Source organism: Heteronotia binoei, chromosome 1 (assembly GCF_032191835.1).
Source record: "Heteronotia binoei isolate CCM8104 ecotype False Entrance Well chromosome 1, APGP_CSIRO_Hbin_v1, whole genome shotgun sequence".
NCBI classification, from domain to species: domain Eukaryota; kingdom Metazoa; phylum Chordata; class Lepidosauria; order Squamata; family Gekkonidae; genus Heteronotia; species Heteronotia binoei.
In genome coordinates, this window is record NC_083223.1 from 91,956,783 (window position 1) to 91,975,457 (window position 18,675).

Below are 18,675 nucleotides of genomic sequence, written 5' to 3' on the forward strand. Positions count from 1 at the left end.
TCATGAGAAGCAAGTATTATAAGGTCAGATAAAGATATACAAGCTTGGCAGTTTTGAATTACATATTCACTTGGAGTATCGTGCATGTGAATGTGATATAAGTGCAATACAGAAAATGTGCATAATGGAATATCTTTGTTGCCTCCTGTTCAAAGCCTCTGCTGTGTAATAATAGCTTTAAGCTAATATGGTGTTACAAATAGTAACAGAAATAATTTCAAGTATTCCAAAATAGCTTATCTAATTTGTCCAAAAAAAAACCCCCACCCCAGTTATAGTATCTGAGAAATGCTGAAAAACTTTATAACAGATAACTCACTAAAAATCAGTTAAGTATGACATGCACAAAAAGGGGAGGGGAGATGTTTCAAACATGTAACATTGCTGTGAGCATCATGTGCATTCCAAGGCTGCAATCCTGAACACTTTTTTTTTAGGCAAGTCTCTTTGCAGTCAATGGAACAAACTTCTGAAGTATTAATCAGAAAGCTAAACCACAACTATCCTCAGCGACTAGTAATGATACATTGAGAACTGCGTAATGTTTCTCACCATAACATGCAGCAAGGGAGCAAGCATATTGGATACCAGCACCCTATTTTATGGATCAGGCGCAGAAAAAAATTAAGCATGATTAAGGGTCACACCATATGATATACAGTAAATGTGGGATTAGATCTCCAGTTCCAGCTTGGAAATGCAGCCAAGGGAGGGAGAGAGCTGGATCAGGCCACAGCACTGAAGGAGGACTCTTTTAATAATAATAAAAGAAACCTTTTCTGTACTGTTTCCCTGATTTCTGCTTTGCTCTTAGCTTCAGTGGGTAAAAAATGGACAAAGAGAACATCAGTGCAGCTGGGAACAAAACAGGAACTCACACACCTGCTGATGCAGTGCTGCAGCATGTTCCCTGACTCCCCGCTGGACTAGCAAAGGGTCCATGAGATGGCGGGACTCAGAGTTTTCTCCTGTTATAAGACACTTTGGGACCAAAGACTTTCTGGATATCCCTTAATGGCTAAACAGGTCAAAAAGATTGATTAAGATCAATATTAGTTCCACAGAAGTTATTCCTTGCTGAATTTCTTTTATTCTTCCCCCCCCCCCCCCATATAGTCCAGATATCACAATCAATCCACTACAGTTCTATATTTTGTCAAAGGAAGGGAAATATAATATGTTGTCAAAGGCTTTCATGGGACTCAGAGAAAACTCCAGTTTTCTGGGTTACACCTCTGAGGTTGCCAGTCACAGCTGCTGGTGAAACGTCATGTCTCACAATGCCAAGATCACAGCCACACAGCCCGGAAAACCTACAACAACCAAAGGGAAATATATCTGTGGTTTTTTTCAGATCTGAGTTGTGACAATTTTTTAGTCTTGAACTGCAATGACAGTAAGTGCTTTTGAGGCTCCACAATACTACTATTCTTTTAAAATATTACCTAGTCTTCATCTTTCCAGGTTAGCTACTTCCTGTTCTCTGCAGGCTCAAAGTTTCTGTCATGACACTCATGAATGAATGTTTTATTGCCCATTCCTGTTTGGATGAGACTAAACAAACTGTGGGAGAGATACTTTGAAACAAGTAGTTGCACAGTTTCATGATAATTTTTAAAAATAATTTCATTGTTACAATAATAAACGATAAAAGTATAAAGAATTTGGCTCATTATTTTGGTGGCTGTAATAAATGAAAGAAACAATGCAAAGAGAGTAGGATTCTTGTTGGAAAGTTTTGCATCTGAGTAGACATATAGAAGATTTTTGTCCTTGCAAGCAGGCTTTTAAAAGGACTACAGTACTGCATTAAGTGTTGCGTGGAGTGGAACTCTTGCAGCTTACTGTGGGAAAGGGATCCTTCAGCAGTACTAGAAGGTCATGCTGTGGAACCATCCAAAGTCAGTTCATAGAACATGGAATGAATCTTAAAATGCTATTTCACCATTTACATCTGTAATCAGGGATCCTGGTCTTGAGATAATAGTTTTGGAAATGTTCATCTGGATAAGATCTCTTTTTATCGATTCCATGTTTTATGAAGCAGTACTTGTAAAAACGTATTATTTGCATCCAGGCTTTTATCAATATTTCTAAGACCAGAATGCAGCTTGAACTGTTGCGCTTTTAGTCAGCAGTGCGTTTAGGGTACCATTAGATAGCGTACTTTTAAAAAGCAGGCACAAAAGAAACGAAAATGATATTCTGTCAAAATTCAGAGTCCAAAAACCAATCTTGTGCATAGTTGATTTCATAATAGCAAAAACATCTCTAATTCTAAACAAGAATTTATGCAGCAGTTTCTTGCCGTTTAAGTTACATTAATTTCAGCTTGTTGTATTCTTGAAACTTCACCCAGACACTTCTCAAAGCATAGCTTTGTTGAGATACATCCCCTTACTTTCCTTTTTCTGAATTTTTTGGTGTATGGTCCAGTCAAAAGCAAGCATTTTAAAGCCATACTGACTTCATTTAAAGCAATGGGACTTTCATGTATTTTAACTTTGACTGGATTCTTCCCTTGATTTTTAACGTATCATATCCCTCCCCCGTTTGCACACAGTTATCAAAATGTAAATGGTAACTTTTCTAGCTTTATGCTCTTTTCTACAGAATCGTTTCTTTTTGTCAGGTAGTGCTTATTTCATTGCATTGCTCCAACTAACTATTCAGGTATAAACACGTTTATCTGTAATATTATTGATAGCAATGAGACTTGCTCTCATCTTAGTAGCCTAGAACAACAGCCACGGTGCTAGCTGTCCAAAAGTGTCTTCAAATGTGTACCTTCACAACACACTCACACATCCACTTTTCATGACATGCAAGGCTGCTCTGCTGAAATTTCTACCACAACATTATACATGAAGTTGCATAGACAAACCAGCAGGAGTTGACTTAGTCCACAAAAGACTGCAGTATTTCCCATATGTCTATGTTAACTTGCCCTCCTGTATATTACATTTCTGCTAGCCAGATTGTTAAATTTATTTTTATTGAAAGTTCTGTTTTCTTTGGTGTCTCTCTCCAAATCCTCCATGCAAAGTCACCTTCTGTCTCAGGGCAGGTTCACTTTTAAAAATTGAAATATTCAATTGGCTTTGCCTATAGAGTTAAATGCAAAATAGTCCCAGTGTAGTGTTAGCCATACAAGATCCTATCCCACAAAAAGAACAAGCAGGTTGCATAGGAATTGCTGTCCTCATAATCCCCTTTTGACTACAGTTGCCAGCTCCAAATTAGGAAATTTCTGAGGATTTGAGTAGTCTGCAGAGGGTGGGGTTTAGGGAGTGGAGGGATAACAATGCCATGAAGTCCACCTTCCAAAGCAGCCATTTCCCCCCAAGGAACTGATCTCTGTTCCCCAGAAATCAGTGTAATTCTGGGAGATCTCTAACCACCATCTGGAGGTTGACAACTCTATTTTTGACACACCTACTCTACTGTACTGCGCCTACTAAGGCTATTGTTAACTGAGCAGAGGGATTAGCAATTACCCAGAAATAATGCGTGGCGTTCGGAAAATGGGGTATCCTTGAAACAGAAGCATTGGCTTAGGGGGAAATGCCTGGATTCAAAGCAACAAATGTGTAACAACCTTTTTGGTCCGAGCCCCTACCTGGTGGAATGAACTCCCGCTGAAGATCCTGGCCCTGCAGGACTTATCAAGGTTTTGCAGGGCCTGCAAGACAGAGCTCTTCTGCCAGGCTTTTAATTAATCCAGTGGGCATCCTTTGAAAGTAATCGCTTCCCCCAGCATTTCACCATTATGGTGTTTATGTCATGCTGTTAGTCATCAGCCACATGCTGTTGGGTGGTTTTGCCACCTATGTCTGTAAGATTGTTTATTGTGCTGCTCTTGATTTTGTAATTCCTGTTTTTATATTATTTTAATTATGTTTGATTTTATGTTGTAAGCTGCCCTGAGCTCGCTAGCAGGATAGGGCGTGATATAAATCCAAAAATTAAATTAAACTAAAATTAAATCTTAAAAGGCCATGAAAAACCAGATTAATTCCAGTAGATTTAATGTTATAATGCTGTCCCTTGATTGTTATACATGAATCTTACTCTTTTTCTTTCAAACACCATAGAAACAATAATGAACAAAGAAAGTGCTAGTTTGTGTCCACATATTAAAAACCTGATCCAAAATACACTAGTTTGGAGCAAATGTAATCCAAATAAATGGCTTCCAAGAAACAGCGCTAGGCTTGGGCAAATGGTTCTGAGTTTAGACCTAGTCCTACTACTTCCATTGGCATGTTCCTTCTGATCTCTTTGGTGTTTGTTTTGAAAGCAAGCACACCAGCTCTAGGGGGCTTTTCATTCCTATAACTTAGTCTCATGTCCTTCTTACAAAATTGACAATAATTTGCTGCCTGTGATTCTGACCCTCTCTCCTGTATATATACTTAGTTGGACTTTTCCAAGTTGACTGTTTTACAAAACAGGAGCTGTACCTTTCTTACAAAATTAATTTAGATTGAGGGCAGGAGGTTTCTGCATGACCAACCATGGGACTGAATGTTCTTTCCTTTCTTGCTTCCATTCAGCTATTTCCTTCTCCAGAAGGAAACTTTCTTTCATAACTACGATCACTATTCAAAGTGCCCTGTTCTCTAAATCTATGCATTTACTTCTCATACTTAGAGAAAGCTAAGAATTCCACCAACCTTTCTGTTCTTTCCTTTTCAATATGGCCTAAGCAAGCAGTTACTTATCTGGTGATGTTTGCCATATAGCAGATATGCCTTCAAGTCATGCACAGATACAATTAATTGCCAGTATCTCAGCTAATAACCATATTGTAGTTCTCATTTGTGGTGAACCATAGAACAACACAGGTTGCTATGTATTTTGTGCATTTAAGGAATACAAACTGGTTTTGTTTTTTCTAGGATCTGAGAGGTGTAGGCAGCTTAGGAATTCTGCCCTTAACCATCATCCATTTCCTGCACAATGGACACAAATTCCTCACTTGGCACTGCCACAAATATTTCCAAATTTAGTGCTTTGCAATGTGGAGCTAGCTCTGTTTACTGAAACCTTGATACCAGTGCATTTTTAAATGGTAATTTGAGTAAACCAACAACTTTCCAACACCTTACACATATTCTCTCTAGTGCATTGTAGTTTATCAAATGCTGGTAATAACAAGGGATGAAAACATGTGTGTGTGTGTGTGCGCGCACGTATGCACACTGTTATTACTGCAAAGATATTTTTTCCTAGCACAAACTTTTAAAAAAGAGAGGAAAAACACCCATCAGCTTCCATTGGTTATTATAACAGAGGTCCCCTTGTGTCCCTGGGCTGGATCTTGCTGCATCCGTAGGTGAGAAGTCACATCAAAGTGTGATCCATTGCAACCCAAAGAATAGTTTCTTATGGTTTCACTGTCATAAAGGTGCTCCAGAGCATATCCTGTTAATGTATATGCATGCTTATCAAAGTACTGCCTATGGGAACTATAATAGTTTGGAGAACCCGCTGGGTTATCTCCTGGAGTTTGATGGGGAGACACTTCTGAATGCAGGTAGTCTTTTGCTAGTATCAAACTTGATTTAGAAATTCGGTCAGAATTGGGACTGCTCATTCTAGACAGTGTTGTGGGACTGTTGTCATAGTCATTGTCATGAGGGCTCAATATCTTTCCATCTCGTTGCTGTCCATGTTCACAGGGGGATGTATTGGTGACATTAGGAACCCGGCAGATGTCTCCTCTCAGTGGCTGCTGGTGGTAGTTTGCAAAACAAACAGAGTGTTTTTTCCCTGCTCCATTAATGGAAACCAGCTGATCAGGAGTAGATTTACGTAACTGTAGCCTGCTTTCTTCTTCTTTAATCATTTGCTGGGTTGCTCTTATTAGAGTTTCAATTTTGCTGGGCTCATGTGGACTGCCCTGATACTGCTCAGAGTGGTAGCGGTCACCTGATTCACTAGCTGAACCTGGGTCTGGGGAACTAACAACACTGTCTTCATCCCAGTGCCCTCTTCCTAGAAAAGAAATAAACAAAGGAAACCAGTAGTTAGCTTTGGACTTCACTCTTAGGGCTAAAAAACAGCCAGAGCCTATTTGAAGTGGAAAAAAATTAATACCCAGAAGCCTACCACTAACATACTGTAAATCAGCGGTGGAATTCTAGCAGGAGCTCCTATACATATTAGGCCATACACCCCTAGCCTTGTAAAAAAAAAAAGAGAGAGAGAGCCTTGTAAGCTCTTGGAGGATTGGCTACATCAGAAATGTATGCCCTAATATGCAAAGGAGCTCCTGCTAGAATTCTACCCCTGCTGTAAATCAACCATTACTGGTCATTATTTCTTAGCCAGTTCCTCCCTTGAGCCTAAGCTATGTTACACTGTTAGTAGAAGTCGCCAGTTCTAGACCATAAAACTAGCAAACCTAGGACCTTTAGTTCCCTCTCTTATCCAATGTATGTTTGAAACCGCTATTCAAGTAACTCATAACTCTTAAATTATTGGAATCCTGTTGGAACACATTAGCAGAAGAATAGCTAGTAAAGAAAATATGTTTAAAGTAAAAGAGTGAATTAAAAATTAAATGGCTTTTTTTTTTGTTCTGGAACAGTACGTAAGGGATATCCTATGACAGCATTTATGGTTTTGGAAAACAAACGAATGAAGAATCAGTGCTGAAAGTCCAATCCAAACATGTTAGGTCAAATTCCATTCAATGTTCATTCAGACACATTCCAAAGTCTTCTTTGTTGATAAGTTACTGTTGAAGAAATGAACATATCTCCTGACTTTACTGTAGGATAAACAAGCAAGTTGAGAATGTTCCAGAGAAGCCTTTGAAACTCTGGCTCAGTGCTTCCAGACATTTTTAAAAAATACTTACCATGAATCCTGTGAATTGAAGCTATATGAGGCATACTGTTGTTTTCATAGGCTTCTCTGCTCTCAGGAGACGATTTAGTTAGAGGAAGGGCAGTTCGAGAACCCCACCATGTTTCCCTTCCAGACTGCGGAGAGCCTAGGAAGTATCTGCCAGCCTCACATCTGCCACTTTCACAGGCCTGGGTATGAAAGTGTCTCTCCTCAGCCAACCTGGAATGGTCAAGTGCAAAACCATAGCAGAGGGAGGTGCGGTCTGAGTACTGTCTGTAGGCACAGGAGACATCATGATGCTGGGCATTTGGCCTTTCAGCAGGGTCCATTAATTGTGGAGAAGCTGTATCAGTTAGTGGACTTCCACCCCACTGGCTTTCATGGTCTGATTCAGATCTTTCTGTATGAAATCCAGAATACTGCAGGAAAAAGAAGAGAAAACTAAAGAAATCAAGGGCAAGGTAAGACTTTAAAACAATTTCGTTCACTAAGAGCTGAGAGTTTCATTGCAATCCTCAAGCCAGTGAAACTAGAACTCAAATGGGCCAAACTAGATGTGATGACATCCATTTCAAAGGGACTTTAAAAGGCTGTGAGGAATCAGGTTTGCAGTGCAGCAGACTGAGGAGCTATTTTTTTTCCCTCCCCCATGCACACCTTTTCAAGTGCCAAAATGGCCACAGGGTTTGTAGCTACTTCAGCATGAAAAGGCATGGAAATGGGGAGGGGAACAAAAGTTCCTCAGTCTGCTGCGCTGGAGCCACAATCAATATAGGACCCATCATGACATTTTTTAATCCTTTTAAAATGGCAATGGTGTCCACAAGTTGGACCCATGGGCACTCTCCCATCTAATTTGGCTCTAAGCCATTTTACATAGTCATCTAATTTGATTCTAAGCCATCTTACATACATAGATTTTTCACTTGTATTTCATTTGACGTTCTCTCAGTGATCCTGAGCAATGTTTTAATTGCTGGTTTGATGTCTTTACACATATTTTAACTCTGTTTTAAATTTGGTTCAATGATATTGGGGTGCTGATTATACTGGTTTTAAAATGTGATGATTATATCATGTATATTTTTAAGTGGTGGCCCTTGTGAAGGCAGAAAGGTGGGATATAAATTCTGTAAATACAAGATAAATAAATAAATCTCACTTAGATTATCTGCGGACCAGGTCGCCTGCTTGATTGCTGGCAACTCACTCTATGTGTTGGGAGCTGGCATCCAGCCTTGACTCAAACCCCTCTGGGCCAGCCAGCCCTGCCCAAGGATGCCAGGGGCTTGACTAACCCATGTGAGGAGGTAGGCAGCTGGGACCCATGCAGTGCACTTCAGCCTGACCAAGAATGCAGTGACAGAGACGGGCATGGCCAGAAGGGCAAGGCTAAGCCTGGACTTGGGGAAAGGCCAGTATGGGAGAGAGTAAGAGTGAGTCCTGAGCAGCAAAAGGAAAGAGCAGGGTGAGAGTGCAGGCAGCAAGTGAAAAAAGCAGGAGTTTCCCTTTCCTTTTATAGCCTCCCAGATGGAGCAGATGGAAGTAGATTGGATTGCATACCGGCCAGGTGAGGTGAGTTTAGGGAATCCTATAAAACAGAAGGCACCATAGCTGGCCAGAGAGGACAGGGCAGACTGAACTTCAAGAATGTGAGAGAGCAGGCCAGAGTGAGCCAGACCAGAGAAGGAAAAGAATCAGAGTGCCATAATATGGTGGTAATAAAGCTATGATGGTAGGTGAATCGTTTGTTTGATTGATTTCTTGACTGCCCTTCTCTGCACAGCAGGCTCAGGGCAGGTTACAATAATGAATAATAACTTGAGAATTTAAAATATAGCACAATCATTAAAAACCTGTATACAATATCAATTAATACACTCATTAGATGGTATTCTGCAGCACAATTAATGGCTAGTCCCAAAAAAACTCTACTTATATGCATCCACAGATGGTACAATACTAGAATTAGTGGATGGACAAGGAGAGAAAATCAAAATAAGTAAAGTAGAACAGGGCAGGGGTGGCCATTGCATAGATGAGCTATCACCTCCTCAACCATAGGCCTGGCAGAACATCTCCATTTTACCGGCCCTGTGAAACTGAATTAGGTTCTGCAGGACCCAGCTCTCACTTCGGAGAGTGTTCCACCAAGCCAGTGTCAGAGCTGAAAAAGCTCTCACTCTGGTTGAGGTTAGGTCTTTCAGGCTGGGGATCACAAGGTTAGTAGAGCACAAAGCTCTTTGAGGGACATACTGGGAAAGATGGTCCTGCAGATATGTCGGTCCCAGACTACATAGGGCTTTAAAGGGCTTTCATGACTGGCCAGTATCAGTCTGTAAGGAGAGAAGAAGACAGCACCTGAGTCACAATCGTAAGTAGACGGGAACTGCTCCAGAATGTATTCCTGTTCAGGGCTTCAAAAATGTGTACACAGTACCTGCACAGGGTGGAGTAGGATTGTAGCTGCTACCCCACATATGGACACATGTATATAGTCAAATATCTGCAGTGAACCAAACGTGCATAAAATTTGTGCATATAGGTTTTGCATAAACAATACAGACCCTGATTTTTGCAACATTCCCAATTATGTGTACAAACCATATGAATAAACATCTATATATCCTAGTGTTGCTAGCCCCCAGTTTTGAGCAAGGGATTCCTGGCTTTTGGGGGCTTCCTGCTACTGGCCAGCTGGCTGGCAGGGGAAATCCTGACCCCCAATAGCAACGTTCCTGTATAATGGCCCCAATGCAATGACATCATGCAGAAGTGACATCATCACACTGGGGATACCACATGGGATGCTCCGGTTTGAGAGCAAAACTCTATGGTTTGAAGGCCATTTTACCATAGAGTTTTACTCTCAAACTAGAGCATCCCCGATGTGATGGCATCACTTCCACATGATGTTGCTGCTTGGGGTGGAGCTCTGCCCCTGTCCTGGAAGGTTCCTTTGCTCTCTTTGCAGTGAGAGGTAAGGACCTGGCGACTTTCATCCATAGAACTTACTGCAAATGTTTGACTATATATGTGGACATCCAACACAATCCCACTCCCCTCAATATGAATAGTATATAAGCACTTGAAAAAACCTGAACAGGGTTCTTGGTATACTAGAAACCATAAAGTGAATTTCTAATCATTATCTTTCATTCTACCCAACCTCACAGGGTTTTTGAGACAACAATGGATTTTGCCCTGTGCTTCTTGGAAGAAAAGCAGAATTAAAATACATCTTAATAAATAATGCTATAAATCATTAAGGTCAAACAGAGCCCTATTTTCTGTCCACTTGCAGTACCACTACAAAGACTGAAATATACAGAAATATAATTGACCCATTATAGAGTGAAATATTTCTTTCCTGCTTTTTAGACACAAGATCCCACAAACACTTGAAATAAAGTTAATCAATTAAAATACAGCATAAATTGCAATAAATTATATTTCATTAGTTGCCATTTCATCACAACAAACAAACAAAATTAAATGATAGAAACCAGCTGCATAAACGAGGGGAGGAAAAACAACAACAACGCAGCAGAGTTAAATATAACCACACTGGTATTCAGAAGTATAACATAAGATTTAACTTAAATCAGATCTTTTCTTTCTTACTTTGCTTTATTTATAACCTACCTTTCTCTTAAATGGTGATTCAAAGCAGCTCAAAGGTCCGCCTAAACAGAATGCTTTTAACCAGTTTCCTAAATACTAAAAGAGCTCAAGGGCAGCGTCACAGGGGAAGGAAAGCCCTAGATTTGGCACCAGCTGCAAATCCCCATCTCATGTATCCATCTACCAAACCTCCGAAGTAAAGAAGAGCAAAGAGTAAACCCACATGAGAGGTTTTCTGAAGATGATGTTCTGTATCATTGGTGCTGGCGGGGGGGGGGGGGGGACAATGGGAGGGCTTCTAGTGCCCTGGCCCCACTGATGGACCTCCTGGTGGCACCTGGTTTTTCTGGCCACTGTGTGACACAGAGTGTTGGACTGGATGGGCCATTGGCCTGATCAAACATGACTCCTCTTATGTTCTTACCCTAGTTGCAAACCATGTAGGGTTCAAAGATCATAATCAGACATTCAAACTGGATCCCAAAACATTTATGAACTTTACAAAAGCAGCTCCAGAAGCAACAACCCTCAGAGATGGGTCCCAATTTGTTTTGCTTGCTTGCTTGACTAGTGAGTTGTTTGTTTTCCTTTCCTTTGATCTGTGTGGTTCCACAATGTCCTATCTTGTTCCCTATACTTGTTTCATACATAAAATCACTAGAGGCTTGGGCTACAGTGTTACCAGGATGCAAATGAAAACCAGCACCAGGTCTCTTTTTTTGTCAGATCCCAAGGAAGCAGTGAACTTATTCAGCATCTAACAAAATGATGGATGGGACAAGGGTCAGCAAGCAGTAACCTAACCCAGACATGACAGAAGTGATATTGGTCAGGGATGCTGCTGACCCCAGAGATGGGAGCAACATCAGTCTCCTAGTGCCACCTTCTAGATTCTACTCTGGAAACAAAGATATAATTTCTCCCATTATAAAATAGGCAGTTTAGGAGGACACCATTATCAATGGGAACCCAGCTGCTGAGGTAGCATGCTCTCTCTCTACTTTCCTTACATACTTCTCCTCTTTTCAGCAAACCAGAGCATTCCCATTTTAGGTGCAACCTGTTTGGTCTATCTAAGGAAACTGAACTGAGCAGAAATTTCTACTAACATCAATCCAAACCCAGTTGCAAACAAAATTTTAATCACATATTTATATTTTAGGTCCTCCAGCCTCACCTCACTGATGGCAATCTGTAAGCTAGGTGCAATAATGTCTGTTGTGCAGAACTAGGAGAAGGGAAGATGCTGCAATGCTGAAAGCAAAGACCTCCCTGCTAGACCTTCTTGGATATCAAATAGGGCAAGAAGAACAGAAAAAAACAAGTTAGAGAACTAACCAAAGAAAACAGTAGAAGGCTCGGATGATGAGCAGACACACTTTCACTACCCTGGGTCTCCCACCCAGCCTTGTTCCCTTTTCCCTGACTAATGCAAAATCAACACCAAAACTACTCTACTGCTGCTGTATGGTTGAGACATCTTTAGAAACATCTTGTTTCCAGATGTAAATTACTGTTCCCTGAATGCACAAGACTTGCCTGATCCCAAAATGTGATTTCAAAAGTCTGGGATTATCCCATTTTTCCCCTGCATCTAAGTATCTAGCTGGCCTCCTGATGGGTGCAATCCATTGGGATCTTCAGCCTCGCAATGCCCAGTAAAGTGAATGGGATGTACATAAGAACATTGAATGGGTGTAGGTTTTGTGACACTGAACAAGGCTTAACATTAGATTTCCTTTTCTCCAAGGAAAAGGTGGGAAGGCTGTTTTTAATTGAACGTTTTTTTAAAAAAAGAAGTGAAAAATATTGGGCTCTTGAAGTAGAAGTATGCTCACCGGGTCAAGGAGTAAATACCCATATGTTACCAAACTGAGTTAGAATTTCCTTTTGGCAGATAGCACTGGGTGGAAAGGAGAAAACTATTTCAACCATATTTGGAATTTTTTTCTGCTCTTTGTCCATTTTAATGCTCACAATGCAATTCTGACCGCTTGAATTATAAGAGAAAGGTTGAGATGGAATGAAGAGCTTCTTCGTCCTGGAGCTTTGCCTGAAATCAGTCATCACCTTCTGCAGCTAAAAGGACTACTGGCAGTAAAGGGGAAAGCGAGGATTCATATGATCTATTTCTGACCGTCTACATCTATCCAGTGCTTCCTTATGGGCTGCTAGATCCTGAACAATATGGACTGGCACTTTTTGGATGGGCTGACATCCAACTAGCTAAATACAGTATGCCAGCAAAGGGATAATAATTTGAGGGGGGAGGTCAACACTGAAAAATGGAAGTGATTATGAGGGTCACTGATGTTTCTTTTGTCTCAGGAAAAACTTCAAAACACCTTTATGTTAGGGGTAATCCAAAACAAAACAGTTCAGACTGTTCTTCTTCTCAACCAAACAACCATGAGGGCTTTCCGTGGGATTCACACACCTATCTATTATGAGATAACTTTTCTAATTCTATTGTGAGATAACTTTCAGAAGGCACTTCAGAAGACAGTATAATCTAAACTAGTGAGTCCATCATACATTAAGCTAGCAAGTCTGTATCTTTATAGAATTATGTGCAGTCTATTGGTGAGGTTGCCATATTCCTGCCATATTCAATTTTCATTGCATTGTACTGTAATGCAATGAAAATTGAAATATATTTCCCTGCATAACACTGCACCCCAGCCAACAAAAGGGGGGGAATGCTGTTTATTACCGTCATGCTTGTGAGGAGATGAATGGGGCATCACAAAGAAATTTCAGTTTACTTCCCACAATTAGAAAGGATTTTCTTACACATTTACCTCATATCTTGACATATTTATTGCTTGGATCTTAATTAAATCCATACAGCTGTTAACCCTATACACTTAACATGTTTTCCTATTTTGTCTCCACATATCTTAAAGTAAGAACATAAGAACATAAGAGAAGCCATGTTGAATCAGGTCTATGTCCCATCCAGTCCAACACTCTGTGTCACATGGTGGCCAAAAAAATTACACACAAACACACACACACACACACACACTGTGGCTAATAGCCACTGATAGACCTCTGCTCCATATTTTTATCTAACCCCCTCTTGAAGCTGTCTATGCTTGCAGCTGCCACCACCTCCTGTGGCAGTGAATTCCACATGTTAATCACCCTTTGGGTGAAGAAGTACTTCCTGTTATCCGTTTTAACCTAACTGCTCAGCAATTTCATTGAATGCCCACGAGTTCTTGTATTGTGAGAAAGGGAGAAAAGTGCTTCTTTCTCTACTTTCTCCATCCCATGCATTATCTTGTAAACCTATGTCATGTCATCCCGCAGTCGACGTTTCTCCAAGTTAAAGAGCCCCAAGCGTTTTAACCTTTCTTTATAGGGAAAGTGTTCCATCCCTTTAATCATTCTAGTTGCCCTTTTCTGGACTTTTTCCAATGCTATAATATCTTTTTTGAGGTGCTGTGACCAGAATTGCACACAGTATTCCAAATGAGACCGTGCCATCGATTTATACAGGGGCATTATGATACTGGCTGATTTGTTTTCATTTCCTTTCCTAATAATTCCCAGCATGGCGTTGGCCTTTTTTATTGCAATCGCACACTGTCTTGACATTTTCAGTGAGTTATCCACCACGACCCCAAGATCTCTCTCTTGGTCAGTCTCTGCCAGTTCACATCCCATCAGCTTGTATTTGTAGCTGGGATTCTTGGCCCCAATGTGCATTACTTTGCACTTGACCACATTGAACCTCATCTGCCATGTTGACGCCCACTCACCCAGCCTCAACAGATCCCTTTGGAGTGCCTCACAATCCTCTCTGGTTCTCACCACTCTGAACAATTTAGTGTCATCTGCAAACTTGGCCACTTCACTGCTCACTCCCAACTCCAAATCATTTATGAACAAGTTAAAGAGCATGGGACCCAGTACTGAGCCCTACAGCACCCCACTGCTTACCGTCCCTCACTGCAAAGACTGCCCATTTATACTCACTCTCTGCTTCCTATTAATTAGCCAGTTTTTGATTCACAAGAGGACTGTCCTTTTACTCCATGACTCTTGAGCTTTCTAAGGAGCCTTTGATGAGGAACTTTATCAAAAGCTTTCTGGAAGGCAAGGTAAACAACATCTATTGGGTCTCCTTTGTCCACATGTTTGTTCACCCCCTCAAAGTACTGTAACAGGTTAGTGAGGCAAGATCTTCCCTTACAGAACCCATGCTGAGTCTTCCTCAATAACCCGTGTTCATCAATGTGCCTACTAATTCTGTCCTTGATAATGGTTTCTACCAACTTTCCCAGTATTGAAGTCAGACTGACTGACCTGTAATTTCCCGAATCTCCTCTGGAACCCTTTTTAAAGATGGGGGTGACATTTGCTACCTTCCAGTTCTCAGGAACGGAGGCAGATTTCAATGAAAGATTACATATTTTTGTCAGGAGATCCAAAAGTTCAACTTTGAGGTCTTTCAGAACTCTTGGATGTATGCCGTCCAGACCTGGTGACTTATTAGTTTTTAATTTGTCTATCAGTTGTAGGACCTCCCCTCTTGTCACCTCAATCTGACTCAGGTCTATCAATACCCCTTCCAAAATTAGTGGTTCTGGAGCGGGCAAACACTTCTCATCTTCCAAAGTGACGACGGAAGCAAAAAATGCATTCAGCTTCTCAGCCATTTCCCTATCCTCCTTCAGTAATCCTTTTACCCCTTGGTCATCCAAGGGTCCCACTGCTTCCTGGCTGGTTTCCTATTTCTAATATATTTGAAGAAATTTTTATTGTTGGTCTTTATGTTTTTTGCAATATGCTCCTCATAGTCCCTTTTTGCCTGCCTGATCGCAGTCTTGCATTTGATTTGCCACAGCCTGTGTTCCCTTTTATTAATCTCACTTGGACTAGCTTTCCACCGCTTAAAGGAGTCCTTCTTACCTTTTACAGCTTCCATTACTTTGTTTGTTAACCATGCAGGCCTTTTCTTATACCTGTTTGTGCCTTTCCTAACTTGTGGTATATATTTTATCTGAGCTTCTAGGATTGTAGTTTTAAATAGCCTCCAAGCTTCCCCAGGGGTTTTGACTGTATTTACCTTTCCTTTCAGTTTCCTCTTCACATGCCTCCTCATCTCAGAGAATTTACCCCTTTTTAAAGTTAAACGTGGTTGTGCTGGTCTTTTGGGGCAACTCCCTATTTATACAAATGGTGGAATCAATAACGTTATGGTCACTGCTCGCAAGCGATGCAATCACTTTTACATCTCTCACCAAGTCTTGGGCATTACTTAGGACCAAATCCACGATTTCCCCACCCCTGGTAGGTTCTGAGACCATCTGCTCCATAGTACAGTCATTAAGAGCATCAAGAAACATAATCTCTTTCTCTCGACCAGAACACATATTGACCCAATCAATCTGTGGGTAATTAAATTCACCTATTACGAAACAGTTTTTACGTTTAGCCACTATCTTTAATCCTTTCATCATATTATAATCGTCCTCTATCTTTTGATTTGGTGGGCAATAATAAACTTCCATAGTTAAATTTCCTTTTGGGCCCTCTGTTTCAACCCAAAGCATTTCTAGAAGGGAATCTAATTCTCTGACCTCAGTCTTACTGGACCGTACACCATCTCTGACATAAAGAGCCACCCCACTCCAACCCCGCCTTCCCTATCCTTCCGATATAACTTATATCCATGAATCACCATGTCCCACTCATTCTCAACTCACCAATTTTACTTCGAACACTTCTAGCATTTGCATACAAACATCTATAATTTCCCAGGCAAGCTAGGCGCTCAACCTTCTTCCTGTCGCCTCAAGACTTTGGCAGACAGTCCATACTGTTTGTCACCATCTCAGTGGACAACTCTGATCCATTACCCGGTAGAAGAGTAACAGCTAACCCTTCATCTCTATGAGATGAGTCCTCCCGAACCAGAGACATTTCATCTCCTGTCAGCTTTCCCTGTTATCTGCTAATTTGCTGTTCATCCTCTGTCTATAAGTGTGAATGGTTTTCTTCCATTTCATTGTATCTGAAGAAGTGTGTATGCACACAAAAACTCATACCTTGAATAAAACTTGGTTGGTCTTAAAGGTACCACTGGACTCAACTTTTATTATATTCCTGCTAGGAGTGGGAGATCTCTTGCCACCAGCAGTCATGCCAAACAGCACTCCCACAACTGGTGTCAGAGAAAAAATGCCATCAGTCACAGTGTGATATCACTTCCCGCAGGGAAAGGAAATGGCATCATGTCTCTCTAGAATTGCTGTTTTTACCACAGAGTTTTCAGCAATTCTGTGAAAGTACTGACATCACATCTGGGGAAACTGGAAGTGATGTCATGCCATCACCAACAGCCTTCCCCCCGCTATGTCATCCCCCATCTCCTCTGGTTCCCAGGGTGGGCCTGGCAACCATATCTATTGCATATGGTTATTGAATATGTTGAGCCAGGGGCTTATATCAGGACCAGGTGGGATAGATGTACCAAAATCTAGACCTAGAGGTTCAGTCATTCAGCTCAGGATGCCTGAAGTCATGCTTGAAGATTTGGCTGGAGCAAGAAAAGCAGAAGGAATCATAAGATCACTATGGGTATCTCCCAAGCAGATCTCCCAGATCACTGTGGGTATCTCCCAAGCAGGAATATCTTAAATATATAACAAAATGGTCACCTATAATAAAGAAATTAAACCAAACTACACAGGGTACAAGCTCCTTTATAGTAACCATAATCACTTCGAATTCATGCAATTATATTAAAAGTGATGGGTTACCTATATTAACTATGTTATAGATTTGGCTCGTAGTTTTTAAAGTCCCTGTTCTTTTAACTGCCATTATTATTTTTATTTTTTACAATACTATAATTGCTGTTCATATACTTAAATAAAAAATTTTAAAAGCAGAAGGAATCATTGTTCTGTTGACCAGGTAAGGGCAGAAGTTTAGACGTTTAGAATATGTGTCAGTCTTGGTCATATCAAAAGCTTTGCACTGAGTAGCAATCACTGGGGCTGCTGTTGCACATTCTTAATGCCTTCCTGTGTCTGAAGAGGGTTCCAGACCCTGAACAAATGCATTGGCTCTCCACGTGAGGTCCTTTCAAGCCCCTGAGGCCCTCGTGGTCAGTTCTAAAAAGCTGGCTGAGGGTCAGTCCTGCCTTCAACTCACAACCCTGTGAATTGCCTTCAGTCTTAGCTGGGCAGATACTGATGTTATATTGCATATACTCTGAGCTACCCAAGCATCTCTGGCTAAAGTGGCTTATAGGGAATCCTGAGATTAAAAGCTGTTTTTTAGGTTGAATCCTTCCTCAGACTGAGGTCTTTTGTTTCACTTTATTTAAGCCAAAATCACATTCTTTGTAGATCCCTCTGGTAAACTACAAAAAGTCCCTGTGCAGTTATAGAATTTGTCACATGACTCTGCTCTTCATTGTCTTTGAACCGCAGCCAAAATGTGGTAAAGTCTTTCATGGTGTCTCTTCACTTAAGCTTTAAATAAATAGTCAAAATAAGAAAGCTGATACATTTTATTAGACTAGTTCCCCCCCACACACAAAGGATCTCCAAAGTTGAACACTGAGAGGCAATCTGACAGAATGTATCAATTTACCAGTTTAAAAGCTATATAACACTTAGGTTAAAAAGAGAGGCCAAACTGCGAGCTAATCATTCCTTTGTTAGTCATTTTACAGTTTACTGGCTCATAGTTTAAGATGGTTAGTTGCTCTCTCATCCAAGGGAAATTTTCATTTCTCAGCAAAATGGGAAACACATATAACCTTACTAGTTACAAAGCTTAAGTGAATAAGAGACACCAAGAAAACCTAGGGTGTCTTTCAGCACACATCAGCTTCTGAGGAAGTTAGCCATGCCTGGCATTGTGAATGGTGGCTTCATAAAGCTGCTAAGCAGCACCACATTAATGGTGGATAATTTTAGCAACAGCAGATATACCTTTTCATATCCCCCCTTCATGTCATCTTGTTGATCTCAACATCTATTCTACTGTAGAGAACAATAGCTGGCTTCATATTTGGTGCCAGATGTTTTAACAATGTATGTTACTCTTATCTCTATTTTGGTGTCATGCTCAGATCATGCAAAGAGAAGCCCTTCCTCCTTAAAGTCTTCTGAGCTATCAAAAACTTCGGCTGCACTGAGCATTAGCATCTTTCCTCATGATTTGTGT

The 18,675-nt window shown here is 40.8% G+C and overlaps 1 protein-coding gene across 1 annotated transcript in view; it reads right to left on the bottom strand.

The window, feature by feature from the left end:
- Window positions 1-5,044: 5,044 nt before the first annotated feature.
- The window catches only part of SIM1 (SIM bHLH transcription factor 1), an 85,275-nt gene continuing 71,644 nt past the window's right edge, over window positions 5,045-18,675 (bottom strand). The window contains exons 10-11 of the mRNA XM_060237500.1: window positions 6,869-7,277; window positions 5,045-6,000 (exon numbers count right to left, since the gene is read on the bottom strand). Coding sequence (XP_060093483.1) covers window positions 5,270-6,000; window positions 6,869-7,277 — 1,140 coding nt within the window. The 3' untranslated portion in view covers window positions 5,045-5,269. The remainder of the gene's footprint in view (window positions 6,001-6,868; window positions 7,278-18,675) is intronic.